At 45.1% G+C, this 13498-nt stretch overlaps 1 protein-coding gene across 1 annotated transcript in view; it reads left to right on the top strand.

Moving 5' to 3' along the window:
• Positions 1-487: 487 nt before the first annotated feature.
• Mamdc2 (MAM domain containing 2) overlaps positions 488-13498 on the top strand; it is a 151784-nt gene continuing 138773 nt past the window's right edge. Inside the window, exons 1-2 of the mRNA XM_032891724.1 lie at positions 488-620; positions 942-1055. Of these exons, the coding sequence (XP_032747615.1) occupies positions 587-620; positions 942-1055 (148 nt within the window). The 5' untranslated portion in view covers positions 488-586. The remainder of the gene's footprint in view (positions 621-941; positions 1056-13498) is intronic.

Genomic DNA, 13498 nt, shown 5'->3' with positions numbered 1-13498 from the left:
TTATCCCACGCCCACCATATCCAAAATTTCCTCTAGAAAGCCCTAAGAGAATTCCATTCCTTTCCATTCTGAGGAAAGGTGGTTAAAATTAGGGTCACCCCCTCCCCGAGAGATTTACAAGCTACAGGCAGGGAAGGCTGTCCCCTGAAATAAGCTGTTTCCCACCACGGATGGGCGGGGCAGGAGCCTCTGGTCGCAACCCAGCAGAGGGACTGCCCCTTCCAAGTGTATGCAAGAGGTCTGGTCCCCAGCTTTAAAAATTTGGACGAAGGCACGGCTTGCTGACCTCTCCTCTTCCCCAAGTGGTGGCTGGCCCTTCCCAAGTGTGCAGTTGTCTCCTCCCTGTTCAGTCCGGCGGTCGTCCCTGGCCCAACTGGGCTACGAGTGGCCGGGCGCTGCAGCCCTGTGCAGCGCGCTCTGCACACAGGCGCCTTGGCTTGCAGCTCCTCGGACAAATTTGAGCAGCCTGTGGCATCTCTAGCAGGTCCCCAGCTCCTTGCCTAGCACCCTCCCTTCCCTGGAGCAGCGGGCCTCAGCGAGCCAGCAGCCAGCAGCCCTCGCGGGTCCTCCTGCCTGAAGTTCTACTATGCTGCTAGTGGGAGTCCTGCTGGTAGTGCAAGGTAAGAACCAACGGGGAGACCCCGGGGAGGGCGAGCATCCTGGAAACTCGCTCCCACTTGAGCTGTCAGGGTGGGACTCTCGGTGTCTACTTGGCCATCCAACGGCTCTTCTGGATCATTCTCAGCCACTAAACTCCCTGCTCTCTCCCTGGTCAAGCCTGGGATGGGGGTGGGGGTGGAGTTGCGCAGTGTTGAGGGAGGTCGTGCAACCTTCTCTCTCTTCTTCCCCACATCACTCCCCGAACTTCACCAGGTAGTCCCCAGGGGTTGTGCAATACTGCCAGGCAGAAACCCAAACTGAAAGTCCCTTTGTGCCCTCAGCCTTGCTGCTTGCCAATGCCCTGGACCTGCCCGCTGGCTCCTGTGCCTTTGAAGAAGGCACATGTGGCTTTGACTCGGTGTTTGCGTTTCTGCCTTGGATTCTAAACGAGGAAGGTAAGGGGACTCCATAGAACGGTGGTCCTGGTGAACTTTCTTCACGTCTTGTTTCCCCCAACCCCCGGAAGTAAAGTTATCTTGGAGTTACTTCCCTTTGGGAGGAAAAGTGTGAGTCATGAAGCCTCCTTCCAACTCCTGCAGCAGAAAGTGGCCAGGGAAACCACGGGGAGGGACAGTTGTGTACCTGGCTCTGAGCATGCGCTCCTCCCCCTAGCACACTGTATTGTAAAGGACAAAGGGGGATTCTGCTAACCCCTAATCTTGTGCCCCCTGCAGGCTGACAGCCTTGCTAGTCCTTAGGGGCCACTTGCCTGAGCTGAGAATGTCAATGGGACTAGCTCACAGGAAGCTTGCAAAAATGTTTCCACACTGTTGTGAGCATCCTCCGTGCTAAGACCTCCCCCTTAGGTCCACCCCACAGCATTTTACCTGTGATTCATCTTTTCCTGTCCAGTATCTAATTCGGCACTGGACAAAAGAGTTAACTCCATCACAGAGTGCCTGAAGCCACTGGACTAAGGCCAACTGATCACCATCACATTATTCTGCACCGCTGGGGTTCCGGTGGCAAAGTTTAAATGAAAAGGAGTCTGTAATGTGTCTTCTTATCCTTCACTGTTACAGTAAAAAACATTCCAGTAACAAGCACTGGTGTCTCTCCTTTCTCAGCCCTTGTCACCATCATTTTGAAACTTGTTACTCTGGATCATTTTATTTGGGCTTAGGGTAAACTCCTTTAAAAGACAGACTGCTATATAAAGGAAGCAGGCTAACCTTTCTCCCAACTCAGGTATCCTCGAGTTCACGTCATCCAGCCTGGCTCCCTGGAACTGGACCCTTGCTTAGGATGTAGGGTCTGTCACCACAGTTCTTCCTGCCCGAGTTTCTTTGTGAACCTTGCCTATGCGAGCTTCCTTGACTTGCACAGGTGGCTGCTAATAGCATTCAGTATGAGAATCAGAGCTTTCAACTAGTCACGTGGTTGACCGAGTGACCAATACTGAACCACAGCTAGGGAAAGAATTGGGAAGGCACTAAGTCAATAATGGTCTTTGTCTCCAACACTTACCAGGTCTTGAGTGCAGTTTATTTAGGTTTTATGTGAGAAAGGTGAGACTATTGTTTAAGGGCTCCCTGACTTGCCGGTGGCTTTAGAGAAGAGTTTAAGTTTGTCCACCCCGCCCCCATTCTACTCTCTGTTCTGATTGGGTTTAAAACATTTTGAAGGATGGCTCTGCCTATGCTATGGCCGTGGCTTTGGGAGCCTTATTCTCTAGTTTGCAAGGCTTCTCAGAATTTCTTTGAGAAAGCATCAGGATGACCTGGCGAGCATGTTCCAACAGTTTCCTATCCCTTCTTGAGAGTCATTCAGTGGTCTGGATTGGAGCCTGAGAAGTTCTCACAAGTTCCAAGATACTGGGACTGTTGCTGTTTCTACTGGTCTGGAAACTGCACTATGAGAATCCCAGACTACCACAGTATGCACACATACACACACACACACACACACACACACACACACACACACACACACACGCCCCAAACCCCCCTACAGACACCCCTCTATCCATATGTACATCACTAGCCCCAAGAGAGAGACCAGGATCAAAATGAGTGACTCACCTAAGAGCAAACAGCCCTCTAAATCTTGTGCCCTAAATTCATTTGTCTCAAGATGCTGTGGCCCTAGAAAAAAAGGAATGGCTATATCTCTTGCAACCAGGATTCTGAGTCCTTAAGGGCTCTCTATGGCCTCCTGTCAGATCAAAATTGCCTCCTATCCAAAATCCTGGGTGAGCATGCTGTTGCCTGCTGAGCACTAGGGCCTCCCAGGTGGTCAGGAAGCACGGCACAGAGCTGGGATCTCTACACCAATGTGACCGTTAAACAGCCCCCTCCAGGGAAAACAGGGAGATGCTTATAGGAAAAGGTGATTATAGTTTAATCACATAATAAATGCACTGTGGCTCTCCTACTCTCTTTCATGTAGCCAGTACTTTCTGGCTGGACCACTGACTTGGCTGGAGGACAGTAATTTATCCTGTCTCGAGGACTTCAGGGAAGTTGGGCTTGATTCTACAGACCCAAGTCTCAAAGGCTGAAATTCAGACACAACTGCCTATTTCAGACTCTGGGACAACAAGGCAGATGTGTACCAGCTGCTGTACTTGCCTTCTACAAGGTGATCACTGAGAATTCCCCTTCCTCTAGATTGGGAAATTAAAACAATAAAATTGTCCCGGGTTAAAATTTGGGAAGCTATTTGAAAACCTGTGCTTTATTGCAGAAACCCTTTGAAACAGATTCCAGACACTTCCGACACTTCTGTGGGCTGCATTCACCAAGAGATCTGTGAATGTCACAGACTTTTACCCACAAGTCTCTGCAACACAAATAGAGCTTCCTATGTGTCCTTGGTCAGTAGGTTAACTACAGTGGAGTAAGCAATGCCAATGCCCAGTGGAGAGTGAATTCCAGAAATCAATTTGTAAATTAGAATTTCCTACAGGAAGGTCTAGGAACAGTTGACAAGTACCCTAAGCCACAGAATCGCTCCCCTGCTATGCGAAACTGTGTGAGGCCCATTTCTTGGTTTATCTGAGTGCTAGGTTTCTACACATTTTTTTGAGTACCTGGTTTATAGTCAGTGTGTGAAAACACACACACACACACACACACATATGTATATATATATATATATAATATGCATATACATTTTCTTACTTAGCAAAATAGGTGACATTATGTCAAACTCAAACTAGAACTTGGTCTGAAATCTTAGCTTTGAATTCAATATTAGAAAATAAGAGACACATTTTAAACTGTAAAAACTTCTGCATTCATTTATCTTTAACAAAATCACCTTTATTCATTCATCATTCCGAGACTATTGGATCCCTTTTGAGCAACAATCCTCAGCCAAAATTGAGACTGCCCCTTTCAATTTCCCCGTGACAGCTGTAAGAGTAGAAGCTGTTGGGTTGAGGATCCTTAGAGACCAGACAGTTGGCCTCATCGCAATTCAAATTAGTAACTGAGTGGGCTTTGCTCTCAGTTTTGGCTTAGTATCCTAACCTTCCCTGTCTAAAAAGCTATTAGCTGAACTCTGGTGAAAAAAACAAACTAACTAAATGTATGTACTATTTTCTTACTTGGGAGAAGGTAGATGTGGGGACGATTCTGGTTGAAGGTAAACACACACACACACACACACACACACACACACACACACACACACACACACACACACACATTTACGAGACGTATCTACGATGCGTCTTTGATAGTGTCCAAGGAGAGAGAAATTTCCCAATACAAGAAACAGATGTGTGTCTTTTATTCCTCAGTGTGAATGACAATATAGAAGCTAAAAAAGAATAACCAGGGCAAGATGGGGACATGGTAGGGTGTACTGTTATCTCATTGTAACCACGTGCATGCATCTCTTACTGATACCCCTTTTCTATACCCAAACTCTGTCCATATCTTTTAAGGACACTTCCCATCTGAATTTTCAGTTCTGCACACAATCATATGCCAGCTATTAGTAATAAAAGTAAGTCCTGCCTGATTCTTCCTGAGACACAACTGGACCTGAGGTCTGGCAAGGATCCCAAAGAGACTTTACAGAAGAGGAAGTCATTCTTTCTTTTACCGTGCCAACCTTGGAAGGCCTCAGTAGCATCTGACCAAGGCACTACCAAGTTGTTAAGGAAGCTTTTGTCCCCACTGGTCCTGTGTTACCTCTGCTGACTGTTTTGTGGATCTTTCCCCTCAGAAACTCCACTCACCCACACCCCTGCTGGATAGAGGCTGAAACCCAGAACTAGTCTAGAATGTTCCGTAGGTGCTTCTCAAAAAGATAATGACTGCAGAAATTTGGCTAAGCTGCTCCTGCTTCATCAGATGCAGCTCTTTGAAGTTACCCCGATGCTCCTGCTGCCCATTTGAGCATGACTGTGTGCTCTGGGCCTGAGCAGCTTGGGCACTGCTCAGTCTCTGCATAAGAGCTGGACCTCAGGGGTTGTCCAATTCAGGCTGTCTGCTTTGCACCCTAGAGCCTAGATAGGCTGACACTCAGTTGGGTACAAGTTCCGTGGCAACCCTGGGGCGGGAAACTGTCTCACCTGCTCAATACCATTTTTCTTTCCCTGACTGGTAAGCAGCCTCTTGCCACTGAGCTCTGGCTTACAAGTCCCACACTATTGGTAACACTTCATCAGAGATCCAGTTGTACGTTTAACATGTAGAAAGGCAAAGATTCCCAAATGTAGTGTTTGAGGCCCATCAAACCCACAGAGAACTAGATTTGATGCCATATAAGCACATATATATTTTTTTCCTCCAGTTTGCAAGACCCGCATGCCATCTGCCGTCTTCAGTATAGAGGAAAGAGCTTGGCTCATAGTTGGAACTCAATACATAGTTGAATGGATGAATTGAGCATCTGACCATGAAAATTCCATTGTGCTTTTTTTTTTTTTCATGTTCTACTGTTTTTCCTTTACCTTCAAAGTCAGTTCCTTATCATATGATAACAGCTCCAACAAGTTGTTAGAAGCCTAGATGGCAGCTTGTGTTAGAACCAGGTACTGTTCCTTCAAATGTAGTTGTCTTCCTTAGGGCTTCTATGGCCACCATGACCAAACACCATAACCAAGAGCAACTTGGGAAGGAAGGGGTTCATTTGGCTTATACCTCCTGATCGTAGTTCATTACTAGAGGAAGTCAGGACAGGAACTCAAGCAAAGCAGGAGTCTGGAGGCAGTAGCTGAGACAGAGGCTGTGGAGGGATACTTCTTAGTGGCTTGCTCGGCCTGCTATAGAACCCAGCACCACCAGCCCAGGGATGGAGTCACCCACAGTGGGCTGGGCTCTCCCACATCAATCACTAATTAAGAAAATGCCCCACAGGCTTGTCTGTACCCTGTCTCTATAAAGGCATTTTCTTAATTGAGGTTCCCCTCCTCTCAGATGACTTCAGCTTGGGTCAAGTAGACATAAAACTATTCTGCACAGAAGTCATGGTTTGTGTGTGTGTGTGTGTGTGTGTGTGTGTGTGTGTGTGTGTGTGTGTGTGTGTAGGCCTCATAAGAGCTATGAAGGAGCTGGAGAGATGGTTCAGTGGCTAAGAGCACTAAATAAGTTTCCAGTCTCTGGGTTCAATTCCCAGCTCCCACATGGCAATTCACAACTATCTATAACGGTAATTCCAGGAGATCGGATGCCCCCTTCTGGCCTCTACAAGCACTGCACACACATGTGGTGCACAGACAGACACGCTAGCAAAATACTGACACATAAAATAAAATAAAAACAAACTAGGGGTAATAAAAACACCTGCCTTATAAGATTTTTGTGAAGATTATTCACACTGACACGCTAAGACATAGGGACAACTGTATGATTCACATAACTTGATCCTCACACAAAATACCAGATTTTATCCTAGCAAGATTATACACAGTGTAGATCAACATCCCTTCTTCTGATTCAGCCTTCCAATACAGCTGCTGGGCATGGGGGAATGCTAAGGACGCTGTAACCACTGTAACTGTGCTTTGTTTTTAGCTCTGCCGTTTGCTCTTCCTTACAGCCAGGGGGTTAACTTTCTTACCATTTCTTGTGTGTTAAGCCTTCATGAGCTTTGTCTAACATCTGTGTGCCTGGAAGATATATGCATGTGTGTGATGAAATGAGGTGGCGTCTCCCACTTAGTCTGTAGTCTCGTTCAGCAGCTCACAATTTTTTTTTCATTACATCATTAGCTCTCTGTCCTTACGCTTCCTCCCACCCGGTCCTGTTCTCTGTTGTTTATCCATCTCACAGAGCTGCGGCCTCGATCAATTGCTTGGTGGTGCAGGTACCTCCCTGAGACTCCCAGGTGTACTGAGACTCACCTCGTAGCTCCCATCAGGCCTCTAACCTTGGCCTTCCCGTCTTTCAGTCTGTTTAGGAGATGTCCTGCCTGATCTTGGGAGTTAGCCTTGACAGCTCCTGCCTGGCTGGCTTATATGCGATAGAGGCTGTCAGTATGGCCGGCCACTCTCCACACCAATGTCCTGGCTGAGTTCTTCCCCTTAGATTAGAATGTTGACTAGGGAGTTGTTCTCTGGATCCAGAGCCTCTTCTCCAGAAATGTCTTGGGATTTTTAGGATATTTTCCCTCTCTTAATTATTAAAGTCAGCCCAGGTCACAGGATGCTGTGCTGGGACTTTATGCTTGGTTTGCCATCCTCATCCTCGAGTTTTTTTATACAGTGACTGTGTTTTGTAACTTGCATGTTACAGAATTTAAAAATATGATATTTACAAAAGCTCTGGATGTAATGGTTTATTTTATCACAAGGAGCTTAGAGATCAAGAATTTAAAACTTGCCTGGGCAGTAGCACAAGTTCTGGGAGTGAAGTTTTATCTCAACAAAAGCAGAAGGAGACAGGGTTGGGGGCGGTTGAAGAAAGAGGGGGAGGGAGTCTTGGTTTTTTTTTAAGGATTTATTTAGTTTTATTTTAATTTTATATGCATGAATGTTTGTCTGCATGTATGTCTATGCACCGTGTAGATGCAGATCCCATGGCCAAAAGAGGGCTTCAGGTCCTCTGGCACTGGACTTACAGATGGTTGTGAGCTGCCATGTGGGCGCTGGGAATCAAAGCCAGGGGATCTGAAGAGCAGCCGGTATCCTTAACCACTGAGCTACCTCTCAAGTTCCAAAGTCCTAATTCTTGGGTCTTAAAATGCCAGTGTTTCTTTTATTAGGTTACCCAAAGCCTGGCCCTATTTCTATAACAAGTTTGTTTTGTAGCAAACTTGATGGTCAAGAGTTTGAGTGAGAGTCAGCTATGCTCATAAAGGTTGGAGCATTTCAGTAAGTAGAGACAGCTGGTAATGAGATATTCCAGATGAATGACCCTGATTTTCACACCTGTCAAATTTTTCTAATACTCTTCCTCATTTTTTTTCATACGCTAACCCAATCAAGTATATCACCAAAATGCATTCACTCCAGTCTGCAGACTTGATGTGTTTGAGTGTCTGTCTATCAACTCCTGATGCATACTTTTGCATACTGAAGAATATGTTGCTAGCAAGGTATGAAGAAGTTATTTAAGGGCAAGAAACTTAAGTGTGTCTGAAATGTCTGTCCTGAATGTCTCATTCCCTGCTGAGTTCACCTAGACGTTCACTCTCAACGCTGGTTGGACAGCCCCTAAGCATTTCTTTTCAAGTAGCCATGTCTCGTTCCTACTCCAGCGGATTCTCATGTATTGGGCCAGAAACTGGGCCCAGGTTTCACATTGTTAAATAAGCTGACTGGCTGGCTCGAGGACAGACTGACAGACTAATGTGCATCTGTGGCTCATAATGGATCATGAGAATGACTGCCACTTCACAGCCCCTTCAGGTCCAGTAGAGACACCATCTCTGTTAGGAAACTGTTAGTGGCTACCATCTGTCCCTAAACTCCCTAGCTTGGTAGTCATGGCCTCACGATCTGCTTCCAGTTAGTTATCTGTCAATCCTTTTCTTCCTATTGATCCCTAGTGCACTGTTAACACATCCTTATCCTCTTTGTCTATGTCTGTTTGTCCTATTCTCTGCACCTGCATTTCTCTCCCTTAGTCCTACTCCCGCCTACCTTAAATGCTGCCATAACTTGATTATGGCTTAATTACTTAATTATGCCAACTGAAGGGTCTACGTGTTAAAGGGCTTGGCCCCTAATGTATAGAACTGGGGAGTGCTTCAGAATATGAGAAGTTCTTAAGTGCTGGATACACGTCCTAGGACAAGACTATAGGCCCCAGTCTGTCCTTTCTCTTGAGGTGTCAGTTCCAGATATGTCTGTTTTGCTCTTCTATGTCCTCCCACCACGGTATATCAAAAAGTCACGTGAATAAGGCTACCTGATCTTGGTCTTGAACCCTCAGAAACTGCAAAACTAAAAGATTCTCTTCTTTTTAGTATGTAAATCTAGTTGCCTCTGGCATTTTATTGTAATACCGAAAAGGTGACTGATACAGATGCTACAGATGCTTTAGATCCCAGTTACTCATAAAACACTCCACAAGCCACCCAGAGGAATGGGACATTTCCTTTCCCTCCCTTTACACAGAGCTCTCCTCTTTACATCCTGTCAATTCTTATTAGTGGCTTCTATTGGAGCCTCTACCCATTCACCCCATCAGAGGCCTGATGGGGAGTATATAACATTAATAAACACCCTGAACCTAATAATCTCTAATGTCCTTCTGAGAGTAGAAAGAAAAATAAAAGCCCTCAAAAGTTTTCTGTGTAGTGAAAGAGGTTTTGGTTGTGTTTAGTAACCTTTCCTACTGAATGACTTCAAAGACTTTAGAGGCTCACGTTGTACTTTACAGATGTAGCAGTGAAGTAGCATCCAGCTTAACTCACCCATGCCTTGACTGTGGTATGTCAGTGGACAAATAGCTCTTGGGTTAGTCTCCACCAAGGCTACCTAAATGCCTTGACCCTCTGCCATCATGAACAACCGCAGTGAGGGCTTGAGAGCACTCCTGCTGGCTCTGAGAAGCAGTTTCTGACCGAAGAGTATTGGAAATGGCATTTCTAAGGAGTTCAAGTTTGAAATGTCAGTAGTGCTTGTTTTGATGGATGGCCATCAAAACAGGGACAATGACAAAGGTGGCCATTTAAGGAAGACAAAGGGGAACTAGTTCGACGGGAATCAGTTAGCTCCTGACACCAATAAGCTTTCTAGAGAGATTTGAATGGAAATAAAGAGATACAAGCTATTCCTAGAAGAACTATTTCTATGATTTTCCCACTACACATTGGTTACTCCACACCTGGACCTCTGTGTTCAGTAGCTATGTAGTGGGACCTTAAAACAAGGACACTACCTGAGGACTGCTCAGTGGTGCGGGAGGTGATACAAGGATGACTGGAGCTGGGGAGTTCTGTCTGAGAGGAGAAATGAGTACTATACTACAAAGGGGATTCACATGGCATGCTAGATGTCCTTGGATCCAGGAATGTGTCAAGGAAAGCAGCCCTCAGATTTCTAGTCTGGGAAGGTGGCACTAAGATTTGGAACAAATTCAAGAAGAACATCATATCTAAGATAGGAAAGGACATTATATCTTCTAGGCTTCTTGGGAACAATCCAAATGGGGGTCTCTAGTAATTGAAACTTCTAAAGTCTGCTCTGGTTTTGCCTGCTGAGAGATTCTCTCACCTCCTACATACCAAGCGCCTGGGTCTGGCAGAGCTGGTGTAAGAAGAGACAACCCTTTTCTTACCTCCAGGATAATCAGGAGTTTTGGCCTAACCTTTGAGTATATATCAGGATAGTGAGGAACAAGGCAAAAATCACAGACTACAGTGCTGACACAGATTAATAAGGAACTCGTGATTAGTCCTGAGACCCTCCTGCAGTGTTCTTTATGTTCGGTTGGAGATCATATGTTTCATTGGCAAACCACAGTTATAAGACCCAATGATGGCCCATGTCAAGGTGGGGTGGCTTTGTTTGTTTGTTTGTTTTTACTTTAATTCGGTTTTCTACAGACTACCCCTCTAAACGACCTAAGGTTTTATGTACAAGAATTGATTATCCAAATAGTAACAGTAATGGCAGCATTTATCTTGATATTCTCAGATCACAGCGTCTCTGCTTTAACATGTCTAAAGTTCTCTTATCCATTTGTTCACTGCTATGTGATTCAACCCCAACTGATCCTTATTACCAGAGATTGCTCAGATCTAAAACATGACAAAGATAAATACAACAGAATATGTCTGGACTGGGCTTAGCGATATGCCATGGGCTGCTTCTTTAAGGTCTGTAGAACTTCATTGTAGCTGGAATAAGCCTTAAATTACTATTCTTTTTCTTTTAAAAAAGCAAAATCAGGCCACACCCCTATCAGACCTCATCCATTTTAATTTAATCTTTTGTTTACCTCTCTCCATTCATTCACATGCTCATCTGAGAAAACTTAAGCTCTTTCAATAATGACTGCTTATTTTTTCTTTGTTGATTGATTTATTTATTTTATGTGCACAAGTACACCGCATCTCTCTTCAGCCACTCCAGAAGAGTGCATCGGATCCCTTAACAGATGGTAGTGAGCCACCATGTGGCTGCTGGGAATTGAACTCAGGACTTCAGGAAGAGCAGTTAGTGCTCTTAACCTCTGAGCCATCTCTCCAACCCCCTAATAACTGCTTTTAGGAACTGTAAAGTAGTTACCAGAGAATAAACTCAAGATTTCGATTTTTGTTTTTAAAGCTAGAGCATGTGTATTATGTGGCCAATGTCATCATTCTAGCAGCATCCATTCCTGTTTAAGCCTGCCACTGTTAGAGACTTGAGATTACACGATGTACTTTATGCTCATAAAACAAATCGTGGCTGGAGAACTGGTATTGAATTATAGCATCAGCGGACACAAAACATGATGTATTTGATGCATATCAATAAAGGAATGGCCTACCCTGGTCTCCAGAGAATGGAAATGGGAAATAATTAAACACCCTTTGTATTCCAAAGTAGGGTCCCAAAACACTTTGTCTTTAAATTACTGGGAGACTTGGAGATAATAGTTAATCTGTCTTCTAATACTGTTTAATGTTGCACTGAAAAATGATGCAAGTTGTCAATGGATGAGAGATCAATCAATAACTGTCCTAGCAATTGATTTATGTTTTTTTGGTAAAAGTTTCAAGAACCAATTGGGGTGGAGGGGTCTGAAAATCATTTGCATCTTGGACAGACTGTGACTTCAGAGTCTCCAAATCTTGATCTTACAAATAGCCAAAATCTTGATCCCAGGTGATGGAGACACCTAAGGAGAATGAATGCTTTAGGTGATAACAGCAGGAGGCCAAGAATGGAGCTTTACACTCACGTTTAAGGACTCGGTATAGGAAGGAGGTACAGGCAGGAAAGAAGCAGAAGGAATGAGGAATATTCTCAGGGAACTGGGAAAGAGAAAAGTACAGCAACCAAAGGGGTTGGGCCTGCCAATGAGAGGACTCAATCAACCTCAGCCTGGGCAGCACAGAGAGTGTGTCAGCTTGGCCACTGGGCTTGACCATTCATAGAGCATGCATGCTCAGAAGGTGCATTTTTAGTGGGACGCGGACAGCAGAAGGAGAACATTTTGAATGGGACCCATTGTTTGGTGAAAGTTTCTCAGCAAAAAGATTTGAATATGAGAGAGATTCGGTTGTTTTCTTTTGTTTTGTTTAGGAAGTGGAGACCAGACCTTGCTTGCAGATTAGGGGGAAGGGCTTGGCAGAGAAAGAGGATTCAGCAGAAAGAGTTCAAATCAAGAGATGCCAGAGGACAACTTGGACCCAAGGGGAAAATATTCTAGTTCCCGAGGAAAGTGGAAAGGGAACCCTATAACATAGTGACACAATAGTTAGGGTCTGTAACATAGAGCTAGACGTACTGGATAGTGCCCGGGAAGCACAACTATTGCCATTATCTCTGACCTTCACAAGGGAGTAATTAAAATAAAGCCAACACAGAGAGTGTTGCCAGCAACGAGCCTTCCTGGTCTCAAAGGCTGGAGCTTCTGTGGATTCTGGACCATCCCCCTAGTACACAGGATAGCACCTGGACACGTGCAGAGGTCAGCACCAGGGAAGGCAGGCTGGTAGACGTTGTGCCAGTCTAGAGAACATGGAGAGCCTGTAAAAAAATGTGGGTGAGGCTTGCCTGCAGTCTCTCTGTTACAGCTAATGTGTGTCCCATGCAGTCACAAGCCCTTGGGAAGGAAGGCATCAGCAGAGACAGGGAAATGTATTCAGTGGGTTTTTTTTTTTCCATAACAGATTAGAGTTTGCTCTCAGAGACCTGTGGAGGATTCACTTCTGAGGCCTCAGAGTCATCTTGGAAGAAAACTCCAGGGAGCTTCACTGCCCAACCTACCATACTTTGGCACTTTTAAGGGATTCCTGCAAAGGTCAATTTCATTGCACCTTACTGCAGAAGAATTGAAAGTACGCTCATCTCAGTGTGTGTGCAAGCCGGCTGTCCTACCAGACTCATGGGGCCAGAGCCTGTTCCACTCCTCGTAGATCGGCCATGCTGCTGAACAGCAGGGTGATCTATAACTTAGCGAGATGCTTAGAGAAGTTTCCATGCCTTATTTGAAACCGTTCTGCTTTGCTGCCAAGGAGAGCTGAAGTGTTGTTTGGGGCTGTGCTTATGATGAGATGGCTTTACTACGCTGCACTCCCCAACAAGCTGTGCCGTGTGCTTGCTGGTGTCTTAGGATTGAGTCGAATTTACTCTTACGATCCAGAAGGTTTCCTCTTTAAGCCTCTGGAGCCGCCATTCTCAACCTTTTTAATACTGAGGCCCTTTAATACAGTTCCTCGTGTTGTGGTGACCCCTAACCATAAAATTAGTTTTTTAGGTACTTCATAGCTGTAATTTTGTGAC

Source organism: Rattus rattus, chromosome 2 (assembly GCF_011064425.1).
Source record: "Rattus rattus isolate New Zealand chromosome 2, Rrattus_CSIRO_v1, whole genome shotgun sequence".
Lineage (NCBI taxonomy): Eukaryota > Metazoa > Chordata > Mammalia > Rodentia > Muridae > Rattus > Rattus rattus.
This window is presented reverse-complemented; position numbering and strand designations above follow the sequence as displayed.